Source organism: Anabrus simplex, chromosome 14 (genome assembly GCF_040414725.1).
Source record: "Anabrus simplex isolate iqAnaSimp1 chromosome 14, ASM4041472v1, whole genome shotgun sequence".
In the NCBI taxonomy this organism is placed as follows: Eukaryota; Metazoa; Arthropoda; class Insecta; order Orthoptera; family Tettigoniidae; genus Anabrus; species Anabrus simplex.
The window spans coordinates 98,447,156-98,469,588 of NC_090278.1; the positions used below are offsets into that span (position 1 = coordinate 98,447,156).

Genomic DNA, 22,433 nt, shown 5'->3' on the forward strand with positions numbered 1-22,433 from the left:
GCTCAACTGGACAGCGTTCCAGTTTTCAAATACTTGGGTAGCGTTATATCAAATGACAACCTAGCAAAACATGAGGTGAACAATCGAATCAATAAGGCAACACAATTCTACCACCAGGTAAGACACCTGCTGTGGGATGAGCAAATACCCATGAAAACAAAAATGACATTGTACAAGTCCTATTATACACCAATTCTTACATACAGTCTCGAAACCACAACACTGACCAATAGCGATAATTCCAAACTTCAGGCAGCTGAAATGAAATTCCTACGCACTATGATCCAGAAAACCAGGAAAGACAAGATTAGGAATGAGAAAATTAGAGAAGAAGTAGGAATAGACAATTCTCTCCTAAATAAGATTCAGATATCAAGACTGAAGTGGTTTGGTCACATGAAGAGGATGCCAGTAAACAGAACTGCAAGGAAGGAATTTGACAGAAAGGTAGAAGGAAGACGACCCGTGGGCAGGCCACGAAGGAAATGGATAGATTTAGTTAAGAGCGATGTAATGCTGAGAGGTCATGATTGGGACAAGTTGGTGGAGGAAGAAGGATGAGATGGAGGAGGCTCATATACCACACCCGGGAAACTGGAGATGGTTTAGGATGATGATGATTCTACAGGTATCTGTGTTTCTCCATAACAAAAATCTGCATATTGTACTGTCCAGATCTCCTCAAGTATTAAAACAACTATTTTATATCCAATTATTATAAACAAAAACTTTAATAACTTAAAAACAAACACTGATATTTTAACGAAAATTCCAGCAAATCTATGATGGACTAGTCTCCTCTAAAAAGTAGTTTGCCCGAGACCAAACGTACATGATTAAAAAACAAGGAGAAATCTAACTATAACAATCCAATAAATGAGGCACATTCACAGCGAAACCATCACTTCTCCACCTTCCTCTTCCAGTCCAGGTTTCTTCTCCCTCCTTTATCAAATCTCACTCTCATCTCCATCCTCTCTACATGCCCAAACCATCTTAGTTTCAATTCTCTCACTTAGGTTTTATATTCCGACCTCATGTCTTTGTTTCTCGCTCTTTCTTTCCTTGTTTTTCCTACGTACTTCTTAAGTACTGTCAAACGGGGCGATATCGGGCAGTATGGTAGTCACCGCTGCTTTGCACTTACGCTTGAGCAAGTGGAAAGGAGGGTAAATAAACTCCATTGTCATAAAGCAGCAGGAATAGATGAAATTAGGCCTGAATTGGTGAAGTATAGTGGGAAGGCAGGGATGAAATGGAGCAGTAAAATTAGCGTGGAGTGTTGGTAAGGTACCTTCAGATTGACAAAAGCAGTAATTGCACCAGCTACAAGCAAGGGAACAGGAAGGATTGCAACAACTATCGAGGTATCTCATTGATTAGTATACCAGGCAAAGTATTCACTGGTGTCTTGAAAGGGAGGGTACGATCAGTTGTTGAGAGGAAGTTTGATGAAAACCAGTGTGGTTTCAGACCACACAGAAGCTGTCAGGATCAGATTTTCAGTATGCGCCACGTAATTGAAAAATGCTACGAGAGGAATAGGCAGTTGTGTTTATGTTTCGTAGATCTAGAGAAAGCATATGACAGGGTACCGAGAGAAAAGATGTTCGCCATACTGGGGGACTACGGATTTAAGGGTAGATTATTAAAATCAATCAAAGGCATTTATGTTGACAATTGGGCTTCAGTGAGAATTGATGGTAGAATGAGTTCTTGGTTCAGGGTACTTACAGGGGTTAGACATGGCTGTAATCTTTCACCTTTGCTGTTCGTAGTTTACATGGATCATCTGCTGAAAGGTATAAAATGGCAGGGAGGGATTCAGTTAGGTGGAAATGTAGTAAGCAGTCTGGCCTATGCTGACGACTTGGTCTTAATGGCAGATTGTGCCGAAAGCCTGCAGTCTAATATCTTGGAACTTGAAAATAGGTGCAATGAGTATGGTATGAAAATTAGCCTTTCAAAGACTAAATTGATGTCAGTAGGTAAGAAATCCAAGAAACTTGAATGTTAGATTGGTGGTACAAAGCTAGAACAGGTCGATAATTTCAAGTATTTAGGTTGTGTGTTCTCCCAGGATGGTGATATAGTAAGTGAGATTGAATCAAGGTGTAGTAAAGCTAAAGCAGTGAGCTCGCAGTTGCAATCAACAGTATTTTGTAAGAAGGAAGTCAGCTCCCAGACGAAACTATCTTTACATCGGTCTGTTTTCAGGCCAACTTTGCTTTATGGGAGCAAAAGCTGGGCGGACTCAGCATATCTTATTCATAAGTTAGAAGTAACAGACATGAAAGTAGCAAGAATGATTGCTGGTAAACATCGGTGGGAACAATGACAGGAGGGTACTCGGAATGAGGAGATAAAAGCTAATTTAGGAATGAACTCGATGGATGAAGCTGTACGCATAACCCGGCTTCGGTGTTGGGGTCATGTGAGGCGAATGGAGGAGGATAGGTTACCTAAGAGAATAATGGACTCTGTTATGGAGGGTAAGAGAAGTAGAGGTAGACCAAGACGACGATGGTTAGACTCTGTTTCTAACGATTTAAAGATAAGAGGTATAGAACTAAATGAGGCTGCAACACGAGGATTGTGGCGACGTTTAGTAAATTCACAGACGCTTGCAGACTGAAAGGCATTACAGTCTATAATGATTCTGCATGTATATATTCACTCCATAGGTATTTGAAACTCAACTTCACGGCTTTGCCCATAAAGCCTTTCTCGTCTTGCTACGAACATGGTCTTGCTACCATCCTTTTCAATTTCCATGTTCAGTAAATCAAGTTGTTCCTGTACTTATTGTCTGCCTATGATTCCGTTGTTTCCTTGACAATTTCATCCACTAGCAACAAAAGAGAAGACAGAACATTCCTCTGTTTTAGTCCAGCCTTGTATTCCACACTAAGGCACAGCAAAACAAGATAAAAAACCCTGACAAATGTTAAGAATTATAAATACTTACAACACCTAGAACACTACATCCTCAAATGTTTAAAGATCCAGCAGATTTTTTGCTTACTGCATTAAAAAGAAGACTGGATGAGAGGTTGTTTCAGTTAGTTTAACACGAGCAACAAACTGCTCCCTTGTACTTACCAGACAGTCCGATACGACTGCCACCTCTCCCTCGCGTCACATCAACGCTCCTATGAAGTAGTCTCCATTCGGTCGACTAGGACGTATTTGAAAGGAGAATAATATTACATTCTTTTCCACCTATTCAATAGGTTACTAGCATACAAAATTAGGATTTCATCCTTATTTTATTGCCAAATTATTAAAAACGTGGTACATGCTTCACTCATTTTTAGAGCATCTTCAGCCATATTATTTATGTACTGGCATCTTCAAAATTTTAATAAAACATTTTTAAGTTCAAACAACAAACTTTTAAGAAAATTAATAGTTTTAACAGATTGTGAAAAACAGTCACACTCAGACAATTTTTGTTGTTGTTGTTGCTATGGGCTTTACTTCGCACCGGCACAGACAGGTCTTATGGCGACGATGGGATAAGAAAGGATTAGGAGTTGGAAGGAAGTGGCCGTGGCCTTAATTAAGGTACACACCCTACATTTGTCTCGCATGAAAATGGGAAATCAGAAAAAACCATCTTCAGGGCTGCCGACAGTGGGGTTTGAACCCACTGTCTGCAAGCTCAAAACCATGCAGCTACTTACTAGTTCTGTTCGGGTTTTTTTTCAATTACTTTTCCTTGGTCAACATCTGCACTTTCATTACAATCAATGTCATTACTAAAATGTGGATAACACCTTTATAACCTCGGATTCAGCAAGTTTGCGCTCTTTGCTGGTGGACGACATAACTTATTCCTGTTAAAATTTTGGTAAACGTTCAACCTTTTCAATACAATGCGTGTTGTACTGAAATGTTATTTACAACCTATTTTATTTAAGGTACCGGTTTCAACACCTATATACAGTGTCAAAATCAGCCTAAAATTACAACCAAGCAAAAGAACATACTGGAATTGTCTTTACGATGTATGCAAATCACACAACCCATGTTATAAAATCACATACTAAGTTAAAATACACTGACTGACAGAGCAAACGCAACACCAAGAAGAAGTGGTCAGAACTTTATGCCAATTGCAGGGTAGACTGACATCACTGAGGTATGCTCATGATGTGAAATGCGCCGCTGTGCTGCGCACGTAGCGAACGATAAATGGGACACGGCATTGGCGAATGGCCCACTTCGTACCGTGATTTCTCAGCCGACAGTCATTGTAGAACGTATTGTCGTGTGCCACAGGACACGTGTATAGCTAAGAATGCCAGGCCGCCGTCAACGGACGCATTTCCAGCAGACAGACGACTTTACGAGGGGTATGGTGATCGGGCTGAGAAGGGCAGGTTGGTCGCTTCGTCAAATCGCAGACGATACCCATAGGGATGTGTCCACGGTGCAGCGCCTGTGGCGAAGATGGTTGGCGCAGGGACATGTGGCACGTGCGAGGGGTTCAGGCGCAGCCCGAGTGACGTCAGCACGCGAGGATCGGCGCATCCGCCGCCAAGCGGTGGCAGCCCTGCACGCCACGTCAACCGCCATTCTTCAGCACGTGCAAGACACCCTGGCTGTTCCAATATCGACCAGAACAATTTCCCGTCGATTGGTTGAAGGAGGCCTGCACTCCCGGCGTCAGCTCAGAAGACTACCATTGACTCCACAGCATAGACGTGCACGCCTGGCATGGTGCCGGGCTAGAGCGACTTGGATGAGGGAATGGCGGAACGTCGTGTTCTCCGATGAGTCACGCTTCTGTTCTGTCAGTGATAGTCACCGCAGACGAGTGTGGCGTGGGCGTGGAGAAAGGTCAAATCCGGCAGTAACTGTGGAGCGCCCTACCGCTAGACAACGCGGCATCATGGTTTGGGGCGCTATTGCGTATGATTCCACGTCACCTCTAGTGCGTATTCAAGGCACGTTAAATGCCCACCGCTACGTGCAGCATGTGCTGCGGCCGGTGGCACTCCCGTACCTTCAGGGGCTGTCCAATGCTCTGTTTCAGCAGGATAATGCCCGCCCACACACTGCTCGCATCTCCCAACAGGCTCTACGAGGTGTACAGATGCTTCCGTGGCCAGCGTACTCTCCGGATCTCTCACCAATCGAACACGTGTGGGATCTCATTGGACGCCGTTTGCAAACTCTGCCCCAGCCTCGTACGGACGACCAACTGTGGCAAATGGTTGACAGAGAATGGAGAACCATCCCTCAGGACACCATCCGCACTCTTATTGACTCTGTACCTCGACGTGTTTCTGCGTGCATCGCCGCTCGCGGTGGTCCTACATCCTACTGAGTCGATGCCGTGCGCATTGTGTAACCTGCATATCGGTTTGAAATAAACATCAATTATTCGTCCGTGCCGTCTCTGTTTTTTCCCCAACTTTCATTCCTTTCGAACCACTCCTTCTTGGTGTTGCATTTGCTCTGTAAGTCAGTGTAATATGAAATATGTAGCACTTGTTCTTTTACAACGCGTTATAGCGTAATAGTCTTGTGTGGTTTTGTGCAATTAAAATCGCTGGCAATGGAACCAAGATGTGGCATGTTAAAATTATTCTTCAATTGAACATGACCTCCCGCAGGTACTGCCACCTTGACGAAGGCAATATGGCATTGCCGGGTGTTTTTGGGAGCTTGCGTGCTCAAATTACCCGTAGAGCTATCCCAGCGGGAGCTTTGGCTTCTGGTAGGGCCACCCAAGCTGGACAAGTCTAAGGCGATGGGCCAGACTAAGAGCAGTACCCTGGTCCTCCAGGTTGGGGGTTGGGCCAACAACCCTACCCTGGAAAAAAAACTCTCGTTACGGAACCAATGGACAATGAAAACCGGACAGATGTAATGGATAAACGACCCTGGCAACGGAAACGGCATATGAATTGGTATTGCGCGACATGGAATGTGAGAACACTGAATAAACCTGGAGGATTACTGAACCTGAAAAAAAAATGAAATATAATGTGATGGTAGTAGTATTACAAGAGGTAAAATGGAATGGAAGTGGAGTACTTGCAACTGGGACACACACCTTGTTCTGTAGCTGTGGAAACAGAGGATACGGAGGTACAGGGTTCCTTGTTGATAATTCATATAAGAGTGTAATATTGAACTTTAAGCCCGTTAATGACAGAATTTGTCTTCTACGAGTAAAAGCCCGCTTCTTCAATATATCTTTCGTATGTGTATATGCACCAACAGAAGATGCAGAGTCAGCAGAGAAGGGTATGTTTTATGAACATCTGGAACAAGAATTATCACTAGTGGCAAAGCAGGATGTTAAAGTGGTTATGGGGGGAGTTTAACGCCCAAGTGGGAAGAGAAATTGCTTACAGGAAAACAGCTGGTAAGGAGAGTTTGCATGAGGTTTCAAACGATAATGGTATAAGGTTGATTGATTTTGCTACGGGTAATAACATGCTTATTAAAAGCACATGGATGCAAAGGAAGAATATAAGGAAAGTAACATGGTGCTACCCTGATGGGATCACAGACAGCCAAATTGATCATGTGCTTACAGATAGAAGGCATACTTCAGATATCTTGGAAGTGGATAGCTGTCGAGGTGCAGATGGAGATAGTGATCATCTGGTAAGAGTCAAATACAGACAAAGGATAGCCAACTACAGAGAGATTAAGAGTGTTGTTGTACCCAGGTTTGATGCCAAGTTAAGAAAGGATGAAAATATAGCACACCAATATGTAATGGTTATAACAAATAGCCTTAATGAAATGGAAGATTGGACAGGAGAGAGTATTGAAGAAAGATGGCAAACGGTTAAAGGTATAATATACAAAATGGCCGAAACTGTTTTGGGCAGAAGAAACAATCAAGGATTCAGCACTGGTTTGATGAAGATTGTAGGAAGAAGATTGAAGAAAGGAACGAGGCAAGAAGGAGAATGTTACAGAGAGGAACACAAACTACGGTAGAAGAATACAGAGAGAAGAGAAAGGATAAGGAATGTAGGAAGAAAAAGAGAGAATTTGAGATTCAGTGGATTGAAGAATTAGAAGAGAGAAAGACTGCTCAACTAGACAATTTTATATAAGGGTAAAAGATATAAAGAAGGAATTTCACCCCAGAACAGTTTTCTGTAAAGATAAGGAGGGAAATCTGATTGGAGGTAAAGATCAGATGTTAGACAGATGGGTGAACTGCTGAATAAGGAGTCAGGATTTGAAGGTGAGGACGAAGAGGTGCAGACAGAAGAGAGTGGGCAGAAACAAAGTACAGAAGAGGTGGAACTGGAATCAATCAAGGAACCTACACTGCAAGAAGTTAAAGATGGAATCAATGCTCTTAAAAGCAATAAGGCACCAGGAGAAGACAACATTACTGCAGAAATGATAAAATATGGAGGAGAGAATCTAACAAGGTGGTTGCATGAAATTATGGTAGAGATATGGCAAAAGGAGAAAATGCCAGAGCAATGGAATATAGCAATACTCTGCCCTATACATAAGAAACATGATAAAGCAGACTGTGGGAATTATAGAGGAATAACATTGCTATGGGAAACCAGAAGGACATCGTATGAGGGGAAGACCGAGGATCAGATGGTTGGACAGCGTGCACGAAGATTCGACACGGATGGGAGTTAGAAGATGGAGAAGAGTGGGTGGAGATTGTCCAGGAGGCCAAGGAGTAAGTGAACATGAGCATGTGTGTCCGATGTGTTGGGGAAAGCACGAGGAGTAAAGGCTGTCACTTCACGCGTATTCTGATCACACTGCACTCATGTCACGGCTGTTGACCGTCATTGTGACGTAGAATCTGGTGACAGCGCTCTTCATGCGTTGCACATCTTCTGGTGATGTGAAGTGCGAATTGAGCAGTTTCTTTTAGCGATATGTTAACTGAATTGGTGCAGGTGCATGAGAATCTGTATGACATAGGTTTGATTAACTATAGAAATCGGCAAATGTGGCACGAGGCATGGTACAAAATAGGAAAGGAATTAAAGATCACACGTACTAGTTCGTATCTAGTTTTAATAGGCATTCAGTTGTTGATAACAGTCCACAATTTTGCTTATGATTATTATCCCAGTAATAATAACAAGAACAAATGAAATAGAGTATGGCTTCTTTTAGTGTTGGGAGTGTCCGAGGACAAGTTCGTCCGAGCAGGTGCAGGTCTTTTGATTTGACTCCTGTAGGCAACCTGCACGTCGTGATGAGGATGAAATTATGATGAAGGCACATACACCCAGCCCCCGTGTCAACGAAATTAACCAATGATGGTTAAAATTCCTGACCCTGCCAGGAATCGGACCCGGTACCCCTATGACGAAAGGCCAGCACGCTAACCATTTAGCTACGGTGCAGTACATAATACAAAATTAAATCCTACACAAATTACAAATTATCCTGTTGCATTGGAGATCACTGGGGGAGTTGGCCGTGCAATTAGAGGCGCACAGCTATGAGCTTGCATCCAGGAAATAGTGGGTTCGAATCCCACTGTTGGCAGCCCTGAAGATGGTTTTCCCGTTTGCTATTTTCACACCAGGCAAATGCTGGGGCTGTACCTTAACGAAGGCCACGGCTGCTTCCTTCCAACTCCTAGGCCTTCCCTATCCCATCGTCGCTATATGACCTATCTGTATCGGTGCGACGTAAAGAAAAAGAGATCCAGTTCATTTCTTCTTTGTTCAATTTATTCTTGCCATGGCACAGAGCCTTCAAATGAGTTGAAGTAATTTTTGAAATTTTCTTATGTCTGATATGCTTGTGTAGGATTCCTCCGAATAAGATGCAAATGCAGAGCGTACTTCGGTCAACAATTTCATCCTTGATAAGATTCTGCAAGTAGTTGAATTCATTTTTTTTCAGCCTGAAGTACATCGAAATTTTTTTGGATGCCCATTTAGCTCCCTTACTAAATTGTGGTATTCATCGCAAATTACTTTCATGTACCCACAGTCGTTTGCGACAGACAGTACTCACGGCAACAGAAACATCACAGGCAATTTAAAGATCATCAGAATCTGATGAGCTGGATGAACTATCGTAGCTTGCCATCGGATGAAGTATACTGTGATCTGTGAACGCCGCATGCAGTGACATCGACCTCCCCTCCACGCTGACTCAGCCGAGATAGTTCACATGAAGCGACAGCAACGTGTTTCCGCCTTAAAGAACGCGCGAGGGAAGAGGGTATTGTTCCTAGCTTGAAAGATCGTACGCCTATTTGAAAGCATAATGCTATTAAAGACTCTGATTAAGAAGTCAAAGAGGATTAAGATTTGAATTAGGGTTGAAAAACCGGTCCAAGTGAATAAAACATTTTTCTGTAGTGTCAAGGAGGGGGCCTTTGCTTATGTTACTAAGAATTTCCATATCCCAATCTATAGTACAAAAGTTATGTTTTGCTTCATGAATATGCTGACCCACTGCTGAAAACCTGTTATGTTTGATGGCGTTGACATGTTCCATGTATCTAATTTCAAAGTTGCGTCCAGTCTGTCCAATGTAGTTTTTCATAAGAAATTTCTGAATAAATCGTGCTGGCTTATAAAGAGGGCTAGGTCTATAATTAATAATGCGTTGGATGGGGACATCGGCCTAGGAGTTTGAATGATTTCTGATGTCAATATTGCAAGTATTACACAGTTATAATTGGATGAATGCCTCGCTTGTAATATCACGGGCACAGCAACGTAAAGGCTAATTACTTTGCCATCAACTGTGATACTGTTCGTTCAAACATGCCGAAACCACTATCAATTCCATTCCCAAAACTTATAATATTCAGCTCCACATATGCGCATTTGCTTATAAGTATTTACACCCTGCATTTCTTGACGAGGGAGAACGACCAAATTACCAACGTGTTGATGGACGGAAAATGTACGGGAGAAGTAAATGTCCGGGCTGCACAGGCAAAGCAAAGTGTCTACTAACATCTAAGACAATCAGGATGGAGATACAAAAGCATTTTGTAAAATGTTTTGTACGGAGTGTTGTAAGCTAAGGTTCAGACACACGGATCCTGTGGAAAGGAGAAGTGCTGGAACTCGAGGCTTTTCAGACGTGATGCTGGCACAGACTCTTAAGACTACCCGACTCACAACAGTCTCAAAAGATCAAATGAGACACGTACCTTCGTTGAAACATGAGAAGAAATAGCTTTGAATGCCACTTGCTTTATAATTTTGACTGGTGCACCATCCTGTTTGAAGCGAAACTGGAAGGTAGAAGGACCAAAGGAAGACAGAGTGCAATTTATAGGCAAGCACAGCTACTGACAACTGGAGCTCTTGCGCGAAGAATGGAGACTTCATCCACCAACCTTACAAGAAGGATTTTCATCTTGTTATTGTCTTGGAACAGTAATGATGCTTAGCAATCTCACAACACAAAAACAAACTAAAATACAGTGGTCATAACTGTACACTAAAAATGAAGTAAAATGAAGGAACACTTGAGCTTAGCAACTCAGAAGCACACCAAAGTGCCCGGGTCATTCCAGAAAACACTATCGTGATGAGGAAAAATTCTGAATTTTTTATAATAATAATGTTATTTGTTTTACGTCCCACTAACTACTTTTACGGTCTTCGGAGACGCCAATTCTGAATTTAAACTGCATCGTAGAACACTTGAAAAAAATAAAAATAAAAAGAATTAAAAGTCTGAATTTCAGGAAATATGGAGTCACAGACAATTACTGAGGATGGAGAGAGGAATTTGGGAGAATGTGACCAGGAGAATAATTTGCTAACAAAGGAGTTTGAACATAAAAGTATTTATCTCACAAACATAAGAAAAAAATATTACGGCTTTCCTATTGACATTCTGCTTAAGGTACTTCAGTCACGAGATTCTTTTAATCAGCTGAGTGAAAGTCTACACTACACAAAAGTGAGCTTGGTGCGAGCTTGGTTGATCTGCCACACGTTCAGCTCTTCGTACTCCTCCACACACTCCTCGACCTGGTCCGGCTTGAAGCCCTTCCTCGTGCAATGCTCCATCACGTCCGACAGCTTTACCGTCTTCTCGTCGCCCGCAAGCTCTCGGATCACGGCAAAGATCTTGTCCACTGCTGTCTGCGGTCTACAAAATATAGAACGACTCTTTGTCTTCATCCGAACGAACACCTGACAACTGTCACCCACATGGGAGGCACACCAGCAAATCAATAAGTATCACTGTCCCTAAACCAGAAGGGTTCAATTAAAAATAAATGTGGAAACAAAGTTACAAGTTTCAGATTTTGAAAGTTTTGAATTTTTCAAAAATGGTGCTAGCTGTGCAAGTTTGTGATTGACGTCAGTAGCAAGGTTATATTATTGTTTGGGCATTAGATCCAAGGACAGATTAAACTGTATAAAACAAAGTATCACTGAAAAAGTCAGCCATTTTGGATAAAATACCTGTACTGGATTATTATCACCCTATCTACATTTTCTGATTCAGACAAAGAAACAGCATTACATGAATAATTGTCAACATATTCTGCGATATAGTCAAGCCATGACACGCGATAAATAACTAGGCCTAACCTAAATGAACTACATCCACTATATCAAACAACACGCACCTAATTACCTAAGGAAACTATTTAAATAGTGAACTAGCATGTAAACTAATTTATAACATCTAAGTTACTGCTTAATTTCACTATATACAGTGGAACCTCGATTCTCAGTTTTTGGAGGGGAAAAAACCCCACCCCACAAACACACACGGGAAAATAGAAAATCCGGGAACGAATGAAACATCAACAATTTGGCCAAACATTACAAAATTAAAATATGTATACTTAAAAAAAAAATTAAAAAAACCAAACTACAGCCCCCATGGGCTTTCTGCCTACCAAGCAACCGCTGCTTGGTCCGAAGGCCTGCAGATTACGAGGTGACGCAGGGTCAGTGTGAAGAATTCTCTCGGCCGTTATTCCTGGCTCTCTAGACAGCGGTCGCCATCTCACCAATTAAATAGTGCTCAATTAAAGATAATCGTGGAGTGAGTGAACCTGGAACCAGCCCTCATATCCAGGTAAAAACGCCTGACCTATCAAATCTGGGCCCTCCGGGCGAGAAGCAGGCAAGTTAGACCCTGGGGCCGGCTTCAAACATCAATTACCGACACGTGACTTAATAATCTCTATTCTTTACATCAAGTTTTACCGGGGAAACTTTGTCAGTTTCTTCTGAAAACTTCTTTCAGTTCAGCAACTTTGATCAGCCAAACTCTTTGAAAAATGTAATACCCGTAACGCCAAGCTAAACAACAATCGACCACAAGTAGTTTTTAATTCTATAATCTAATAAAATAAAGCACATTAGATACCAAAGTGCCCAACAAGATGGCGAAATTCCTTTTTTTTTTAAAATCTTCCATTGTAATTTAGTCACCGGTATACTGTTCGTAGTCAGTTTATGGAAATCTTGTACCGCATATATTTGGCCTACATCGACCATTAAAGGTCATGTGGAACTCAGAATATGGTTTCGAATGTAAGTTCTGGAATGCATTATATTCAATTCTGCCTGTCACTAATCGCAATCAAATTGAAAAGAGAAAAAATATTAATAACACTTCCGTCGCGACCTTGAGCTCAGCTGGCAAGCTGTACAAATGCGAAATGATACATAGTTTCTAAATGTAACGTACACAAATAAAAAGGCTGCAGTTTTATATAAGCAAAGACATAATAATCAAAAGTATTGTGATTCATTTTATGGCTGATGATGACATTATATATGTCAAAACCGGTCCCCAAGTTGAATAAAAGGTATTTGTAAAATCAACACGTAATTAGTATTGAAAAGGTTGAACCTAATAGATATCGTATATGATAATATTAAAAGACTAAATTTGTATTGAGGAGGAGCAGTTTCGATTCCTGCCTGAATGCTCAGCGACTACACAGTGCCCCGAGGGAAATGCCAAAAACCTGTTCGGCAATAAAATCCAAAAAAGTGAAAAAATAAAATAAAAAATAAACACCTAATCCTAGACATAATGTAGACGTTTTGATAGTATGAACATTTGAAGAAACTCATTCCGCCTAGAAGTAGAGCTGTCGAAATGCGTTCTGTCTCCTTCGAATTGCTGTGGACATACTCTGCTTATAGATTGTCCCTTATGCAAGTTCACCGCCGATCGCTAGTGCAGTATGGTACAGTATTCTCCTTCTCTTCTTCATCCATTCCGTTTTCCAGATTCTCTCTGGGTAGGGCCCTCCACCTTACTCGATCTTTCCACCATTCCTCTTCCAGTACTTTATTGCTATCGACTCCTCTATTTGCAATACAGTCCACAACAGAGCTCCTGCATCTCATTCTAGGACGTCCCCTGGGCCTCTTTCTGGTCTCTGTATCCTTGAATGTTCTCTTTGGTATTCTCTCTCCTGGCCTTCTCATGTGTCCAAAGCATTTTAGCTTTGCTATATCAATCTCTTCTTGAAGTTTACACACTCCCACACTTCTTATTTCCTCATTTCATATTCTATCTTGTCTTTCCCCGCACGCTCCTCAAGAACCTCATTTCAGCTGCTTGCATCTTGATTTGCTTCCGCTTAGTTAACGTCCAGACTGCTGAAGCACAGGTCAGTATAGGTTTATAATAGGATGAGTATAAAACCTTCTAACACTTCACTGGCACACTTTTGTTCCATACAATGTTTCTCACACACTGGTAGAAACTTGCAGACTGCTGTATTCTTAAATCAATTTCTCCATCCAAATTTCCATCTTGTGATATCACGCTGCCCAAATATTAAAAAATTTTCACTACTTCAAGAGGTTAATTTCCTATTTTTATCACTCCCCTGGATTTTCTGTTACCTCTCGTCACGATCAAAGTCTTGCTTTTCACAGTACTGATCTCCATTCCAAAATTTCTTATCTCCGCATTCCATAAATCAACTTGTGTCTGTACGTCCTCTTCATTATCCGCCCAAACTACAATGTCATCAGCAAAGAACATAGACTTTACGTGCTCGCCCATCATCTTCTCCGTGATGTGTAGAATTCTATCCATGATGATAATGAAGAGTAAGGGAGACAATACAATACAACTCTGAACCATTCAGTTTGATCCACTTTTGCTATTACCATCTGCATTGTTTCATTCCCAATCTGTGCCGCTGTCAATGTTTTCCATTTCAAATTCCTTGGGACACTGTCGTATGCCTTTTCAATATCTAGAAACGTTACTACCATGTCCTTTCCATCATTTGATGCAATGTAAATATTCGGTCAATGTGGACCTGCCTCTTCTGAATCCATACTGGTGTTCTGCCAATTTTCCCTCTACTTTGTCTCTTATTCGTCTATCCGAGATTCTTTCAAGGATCTCAACTGTGTGAGGTATCAGTGTCACTCCTCACGTTGCTTCCTGTCTCCTTTCTTGAAAATTGGTATAATGACCCCTTCTGTCCACTTTTGGAACAGTCCTTTCTCTCCATATCACTCTGAAGAGTCTATACAACCAGTGTAGACCAACTGCTCCTGCTGCTATTATTGTTTCTATAGTTCAGCACTTCCTCGAATTACCGCACTGACGGGACGTTAAACACCAATATCTGTAAGTATCCCATAGCCGTCCTCTTGTGAGATACAGTCTCTTGAAAAACGCGTGACCGAGGATGGGACTGAAATTTCTGGAGGGCTGATTCGGGAAACCATTTCGTCGAGGAACGGATAATGCAGGATTTTTAGAACGTGATTTAATTAGGATGCTCGCGGAACCACATAATTTGAACGAATAATATAGGAAAACATAGTTTCCAGGAACATATAATAGAGGTTCTACTGCAATCAGTATCACCAACAAAACAAAAACAGAGAGAAATGCTCGCATCTTTGCCACCAAACACAAGGTAAACAAGAAACCAAACTCCAGAGAGCACATGTTTTAAACTCTAAGGATATTGATAAATACGGATAGCCGGCAGTTTCCGCTCAGCATAATGCGAGTCAAAACTGTGCTCTTATTCTGCGATGTTGCTGCCTGGCGTGTAAATAATGAAATAACAATAAAGGCTGGTAGTGATGGACCATTACCTTGAAAGCACAAGGGTTAGTGCATTTCATTTATATATTAGCTCACAAGAGAAAGGTTTGTTGGGCTGAGTCTATGAAGGGTATGAAAATATTACCAACTTCTGGTACCACGCATTCTCCCTCCAACCACTTATGACCGTATAGAAAAAGGAGAGCTATACTTCAGCTTCGGGGTAGGCGATCTCTTCCACGAATACCGTGGACAAACAAAATTAATAATAAGAAAATCTTTGGCCAAGGCCAGCATCACTTTGCCCAGAATTGTGCCACATGACTCACAAGAGGACAAAGAGCCGTGCATGTATGGAGAATGGGAGCCAACAATATTTCACTAAACCCATATGCAAATTTTATGTTCGCTATTTCCTTTTTAAAACAACTCCCATTATTCAGATAAACTCTAATACAAAATGTTAAAGTAGCACGAATCTGAGTAGACATTTAAACTCATCAGGAAATACGAGGCTAATACAAGCGTAAAAATTTTGAACTGTATCGGTCAACATGCAAATCACAATTGAACGGCGGTCCCTACTGAATTTTCAATATTCGTTCATTTAAAGCACGATTTAGTCTAAATTCAGTGCAACAGGTCATATACTCCAAATAAAGAAAGGGTCTACATTTAGTTTGAATTGAGAAATTATGGCGCCTCTATTTCAATTTTTAAACAAAATGCTCCGTACACCAATTTTCTATTTCTTTGTTTTTTATCTACTGACTAGGTATTTCTGAAACCTTTAAGAACGTTTGTCTGAATCATTTTGAATGGTATAAACCTCACCTTCCAGCCCTGTCCTCGGTGTGGTTCAGCGAGTCTTTAGACATCTCCATGAGCCTAATGGCCTCGTTGACGTCCTCCTTCTCCACTCTGTCTGCAAGTCTCAAGCGGGCCTGTGCACAACAGAATAATTACCACGTGAGTCACCGCTATCGACAGCGAGCCTTCTTCTACTGTCTTGTAAGTTTTATACACTCCTACGCAAATCAACATTTTCAGTGTTTAAAATACCTTATTTTTGAGAGAGATCCACCTTTTCAATAGTATACAAGATATTCACTCAACTGAAAGGAATATACAGTAATTAATACATGTTTCATCCTTACTTTAGGGCATCCTCAGCTACAAAAAACTCAGGACAAAATTACAACTTTATAATAGCTGTACATTTGAAGGTTAAAAATAGTTGTGTTGAAAATATTGTGTATAAATAACTAAACACTGTTGCGCTTCAAGTCTTAACGATGAGACAATATTGTGAAATATGTCAAAATGCCTGTGAAAGGCAAAAATACTGCTGTTACCATGAAAAGATGCACTTAATTAAAAAATATTCACCCTATAAAAATTATCTGTCCATAAAACTTCTTGATATGCTGACAAGATTTTGTGTAGTAGAAATTTAACATTCCCGTACATATGAAAAAAATGAAATGAAAATGAAGTGCCAGGAGTGTCCGGGGCCAAGTTCCGCTCGGCAGGTGCAGGTCTTCTGACTTGACGTCCATAGGCGACCTGCGTGTCGTGATGAGGATGAAATGATGAAGAGAACACACACACCCAGCCCCCATGCCAGAAAAATTTACCATTGATGGTTAAAATTCCTGACCCAGTCGGGAATCGAACCCGGGACCTCTGTGACCGAAGGCAGCACGGTAACCATTTAGGCATGGAGCCGGACCCCGTACATAGAGCAGCGGCGTCTAACTCCACGTTAGGGGCGGCCTAATTTTGAACCTGGCAGTAGGTATAAAATGATTTTGGGTGTGGCGAGCCCATTGTAACAATAGCCTATATGGATAAAGCAGATATGTTGCTTCGGAAAATGTTAGGGCGTCCCCTAACAAAGAAAATAGAGAGGAACCATATTTGCCTGTACCCGGCTACAGCTGGATAAAGGGAAATAATGATGATTTAATAAACTTCATGTTCTTTCATATTGACAAACAGAGGAAAGGAAGTATTGAATAGATGGACCTCCCTTGCTCTATTTGTCAATCCTGTACGTGCGAGGCTGTGTAATTTGAAAGTGTAACAGGACCATCTGAACTAGGGGAACTCTCAAGAGATAGGTAGTGAGGTATATTGGACATAAACACAACTTGAGAGATAAAAAAATAGAGCAGATCTGAAATGTGGAGTGAAATAGTGCTCGAGAAGAGTCTAAAACAGAAAGAAAATGAAAAACTAAGATCGAGGTAATATAATTATTTTTAAGAACGATGTACGAGTCCCGTTGTTCTCGCACCGAATGGCTGGCGAGCATTCTCTGGACTTGAGGATACTAGGTTGCAGCTGATTAAAGGTTCTACTGGGAGAAGAACAGGAGTAGTTTGCATCTTGTTAGCTTGAAATTTCTGATTTCTGTAACGTCTGGTGGCCTAGCAAGCATCAATTTTTGTAAAAGAGAAATTCTCTGTTGGTGGCTCTAAGTAACCTACACAGTAGCTTCCACGGTATGCACTAGCCATACAGCTGGGTAGGTGTGCTAGTTACCAACTGATGAGCCCAAATAGTTACCCTGGGCCGAAACTCTGGCAACAAGAATGAGTTAGCTGGAAAATTTATAGTGACCAATAATGGACCAATTATATTGGTGTTATCTACCTGTGGCAGTTAAAAAAGATTGCTGAAAACTTCTTACATAAGCATAGGTTGTAACAGGTCTAGTCACATAAACAAGTAGGCTAATCACAACGCACAAATACAAAAATGACACCAAAACACATTAAATCACAGAAGAAATCGTAATGCAACAGACAGTACAATTTACGAACTTGATCTTATAGATCCGTATTGATACAGTTAAAACTAAGAAACAATGTTAGGTTTTGGTCCACCCAATCAATACACATCACGTTACAAGGTCATCTGCCCCTAATGGTACGAAATGAGATGAAATGAAATGACAAATTAAAAGTCCAAAATCCTCCACTGACCGGAATTCAAAACGTGAGGACGAAGAAAGAATGGATGGACATGAATTTAAAAGAATCAGTGGATCCGACCCGCGATGCCTCACATTCACAAAAACTAGCGTTAAACAATGGTATTAATGACCAAGGGACTCCTCCTAAAGCACAATACTGAATCGATGATGCTTTTAGTATAAAGGGGTCCAAAATCCAAGTCATCTGCCCCTCAATGGTACTTATCGCTAGGAAAGTAAAACCATGCTATTTGTCATGTTGTGGTACTAATCAAAAGTAGCGTAGACTTGTGGCATTCCACACATTATGGTACAACTCACAGGTAATCAAATTCGCAAATGGAATACAGACCTATGCTGTTTCACACACGGCGGCACCATTGACAGGCAGTGCAAACCTATGGTGTTCCTCACATAGTGGGTACTAATCATAGGTACTGTAGAAGCCGGCAACGCACTCTGTTGCTACTAATCTCAAACCTATTTGGTACCTAACATAGTGGTACTACGTGCAAGCAAAAGCGACCCATGGTGTTCCCCACGTGCTGGTACTAATCACAAGTAGTTTCATGGTTCTAATACAATCATCCCTTGATCGCCCCTTTTAGTCGCCTCTTACGACAGGCAGGGGATACCGTGGGTGTATTCTTTGCCTGCGTCCCCCACCCATAGGGGGTTGTGCGTTTGATCCGCGAGAGGTATTTTATTTCCCTCAAGTCCGCTAGCAAGCCGGTTACGACCCCCCTATCCACCCCCTGGGACGCACCACGTGGGAGTATCACCTCTCTTCCTGCTACGCCAGAGTGGTTGGTTCGTGGTTTAATAAGTATAAATTAAATAATAATTTAGAGGATAAATATTAAGAAACTACAGGAAATTATATTTAAAAAAAAAAAATATGAGGCTAAACATGCAGCAAATGACAGGTATATCCAAAGAGCAAACAATAAATGCCAAGCTGCATGGTCCGTCATAAGAAGTGCTAGTCAAACTTCAGATAACAAAGATGTGATTCCTCTAGAACCTGGTAAGTGTAACAGGTATTTTATCAATTCACATGTGATTAGGATAATAGCATTTCATCAGATGGGGATGCAAGTAAATATCATTTCTTAGAATGGTTACATAACTTTGATCTTCCCTCAAGGAAGTAAATCTGCAAACAGTCACAAGTATTGTTACAAATTGGAATTCGCTTAGTACCCAAGATATTTACGGTCTCTCTGACAATACAATCAAGGCAGTTATTGATGCCATTGTCTTTTTAAATAAATTTCATGCTTAAAGAAGGTGATATTCCAGAGTGTTTAAAGATATCTAAAGTGATACCTATCTTTGAAAAGGGAGATAGAATGTGCCATAAAATTACTGCACTTCTGAGTAAAATGATTGAATCCTGTATATTTACTTTACTTTACAAGTACTTCTTCAAAAATAATTTACTGTACAAACAGTTTGGATTTAAAAAGGGTCATTCAACGATAAAAGCAGTTGAATGTGTCATCAAAGACATTAAATAATTTTGAAAATAAAACAGTTACAGGTGCTACATTAATTGACCTGACAAACGCTTTTGATTGTGTATCGCATGAAATCTTAATTCGTAAGCTCAGTTATGGAGTAAGGGGCCGAGAACTGAAATTAATGGCATCCTATCTTCAAAGGAAACGGATGGTGGTAATAAGTGATAAAATAATCCGGTATGGAAACTGTTAAAGCAGGTGTCCCACAAGGGTCTGTTTTGGGGCCTTTCCCGTTTTTGGTACATAAGTAATGTAATGTTCCCTGCACATCAGTTCTATATGCTGATGATACAACTTTCCTAAACAGTAATGTTGATATCACAACACTATAAAACCAAGTCAACACATTTGTTAAAATGGCTGAAAACTGGATTCATCACAATACATTAACTATTAATGTCACTGAAACAGAAAATATGCTATTTACCTTGGATCACACTGTAAATAATGACTGCCATAATTCTGTTAAATTATTAATTTTTTTTCTATTTTGCTTTATGTCGCACAGACACAGACAGGTCTTATGGCGACGATAGGACAGGAAAGGCCTAGGAATGGGAAGGTATAGCCACAGCATTTGCCTGGTGTGAAAATGGGAAACCACGGAAAACCATCTTCAGGGCGGCCGACAGTGGGATTCGAAAACAGTATCTCCCGGATGCGAGATAGCTGCGCGCCCTTAACCGCACGGCCAACTCGCCCGGTGTTAAATTATTATTATTAATAATAATAATAATAATAATAATAATAATAATAATAATAATAATAATAATAATAATGGTATTTGCTTTACGTCCCACTAACTACTTTTTCGTTCTTCGGAGACACCGAGGTGCGGGAATTTAGTCCAGCGGGAGTTCTTTTACGTGCCAGTAAATCTACCGACACGAGGCTGACGTATTTGAGCACCTTCAAATACCACCGGACTGAGCCAGGATCGAACCTGCCACGTTGGGGTCAGAAGACCAGCGCCTTAACCGTCTGAGCCACTCAGCCCGGCTGTTAAATTATTAGGCATACTTGTAGATAAAACACTTACCTGGGAAATACATACTTTGGAATTCTGTAAAAGATTAGCCAGGGTGTGGTATTTGCTGCGGAAACTAAAAACCTTAATCATTTGCGATGTGCTACTTGCATCCTATCATGATTTCTTTCACCCTCATATACTGTATGGGATCAGGTTATGGGGCAATTGTCATACATCAAATAATGTATTTATTTGGCAGAAAAAGGCAATTCATCTAATTGCTGGATTAGAATTTAGAGACTCATGTAAAACTTCCTTTGTGGGCCTAAAAATTATGACAGTACACTGTTTATATATTCTTACAAATATTATACATGTAAAATAGAATCTTTCCAAATTTAAAGAAAGATCTACAGTTCATATGCACAAGATACAAGAATGATCTGGATACTCCTCACTCCAGGCTTAGTAAAAGCACGAACAGCCACTGTTACCAACAGCTTAATATGTACAATTGCTTCCACTACCAATTCGAACATTAGACAAGTTCATTTAACAGGGTACTGTCACAATTTTTAAGGAGAGATGCATTTTATAGTGTAGAAGAGTTTGTAGAATGTTATATTTCAAAAACTAATCTAATATAGGTATTTAAATTAATTTTTCTAATGATTCAGGCATTATGGGTGAGATGTCTACAGATTATTTTTGTTAATAGTGAGAATACCTAGTGTACATTTCCTGTACTTGATGGTGGAAGCAATAAACTATCTAGTGTGTGATCTGGTAAACAAATAGACCAGTTTCATCAGTGTTATACTGTTCTTTAGTTCGTATCCGTCAACCAGCTCTGGGAGGTCCCCCACCACCATCAACAGCAGCACTCTTGCAGGCGAGCTTTTTATTCACCAGCCTGCGACACTCCTTAAACCGGGAATTCCATCCATTCAAAGCAGAAAATTCTTTGACACCCTTTCTTCGAACTTTACCACGAAAAATGTTACCATCCACAGGAATTCTCGATGCCCGAGCTTGCTGATGCCAAGAAAAGGTGACTGCTTCCATATCTGAGTACAGTAGAAAGTCGATAATTCAAAATCGGTTCATTCAAAATTCGAAGCAGCTCTCATTCCCGGAAACATAAGGTACGGTATTGCATGTTATTTAAACGGTTTAATTTGAAATACCGATAATTCGAAATTCAAAGAACAATGTCGGTCCCATTACCCAAATTCAGAGTTTTAATTCAAAATTCAAGAGTAATTTAAATTTGAAATTTATCCATGTCATGGCAGAAGCATCTTCCATAGCGTGCTGGGGGTGTGTCTACAGAGTACTTCATAAGTTCGAGTAAAATCTTAATTCTTTTGTATAAGGAACACAACAATATCACGTAGCAGGCAGTGTGCGGAGAATAAGAATCCGCGAACACCGGCGATGCCGACAACTCGCAAAAAAGCGTGGCTCATATAATCAATTCATACACACAGAATAATATTGTCAATGCCGATGAAAATGTAATGTAAGAAAAATATTGTACACAACCTATTATGAACCCATACTAACCTATGCAGCTGGATCGTGGACTACAACGAAACGAGAGGAGAGTAGAATACAGGCAATGGAGAGGTATCGAGGGCGAGACCAGAAAGGATAGAATTAGAATTAGAAAAGAGAAGGAAAAGGACAGCAATCTTGAAACTTCAAGACAACAAAGTTAAAGTTGTATGGGCATATGATGAGAATGGGAGAAGAGAGAGAGCTTTTTCAGAGAAGTTAACAGGAAAGAGACCACGAGAAAGAGGTGGACACATTCTGTGTGGGAGTGCATAAAGAAGAGGGAAGGAAAACCAGATGTACTCAAAAACGGAGAAGAGTGGTGGAGAGCGATGGAGGTCCTTGATTCACAACCCGAGCCGGGAAGCTGGAAACTGTAAATTAAGATGATTACTTC

General features: G+C 40.8%; 1 protein-coding gene across 1 annotated transcript in view; it reads right to left on the reverse strand.

The window, feature by feature from the left end:
• Positions 1-10,778: 10,778 nt before the first annotated feature.
• Mcm7 (minichromosome maintenance 7) overlaps positions 10,779-22,433 on the reverse strand; it is a 55,674-nt gene continuing 44,019 nt past the window's right edge. The window contains exons 13-14 of the mRNA XM_067158528.2: positions 15,841-15,950; positions 10,779-11,097 (exon numbers count right to left, since the gene is read on the reverse strand). Of these exons, the coding sequence (XP_067014629.2) occupies positions 10,896-11,097; positions 15,841-15,950 (312 nt within the window). The 3' untranslated portion in view covers positions 10,779-10,895. The remainder of the gene's footprint in view (positions 11,098-15,840; positions 15,951-22,433) is intronic.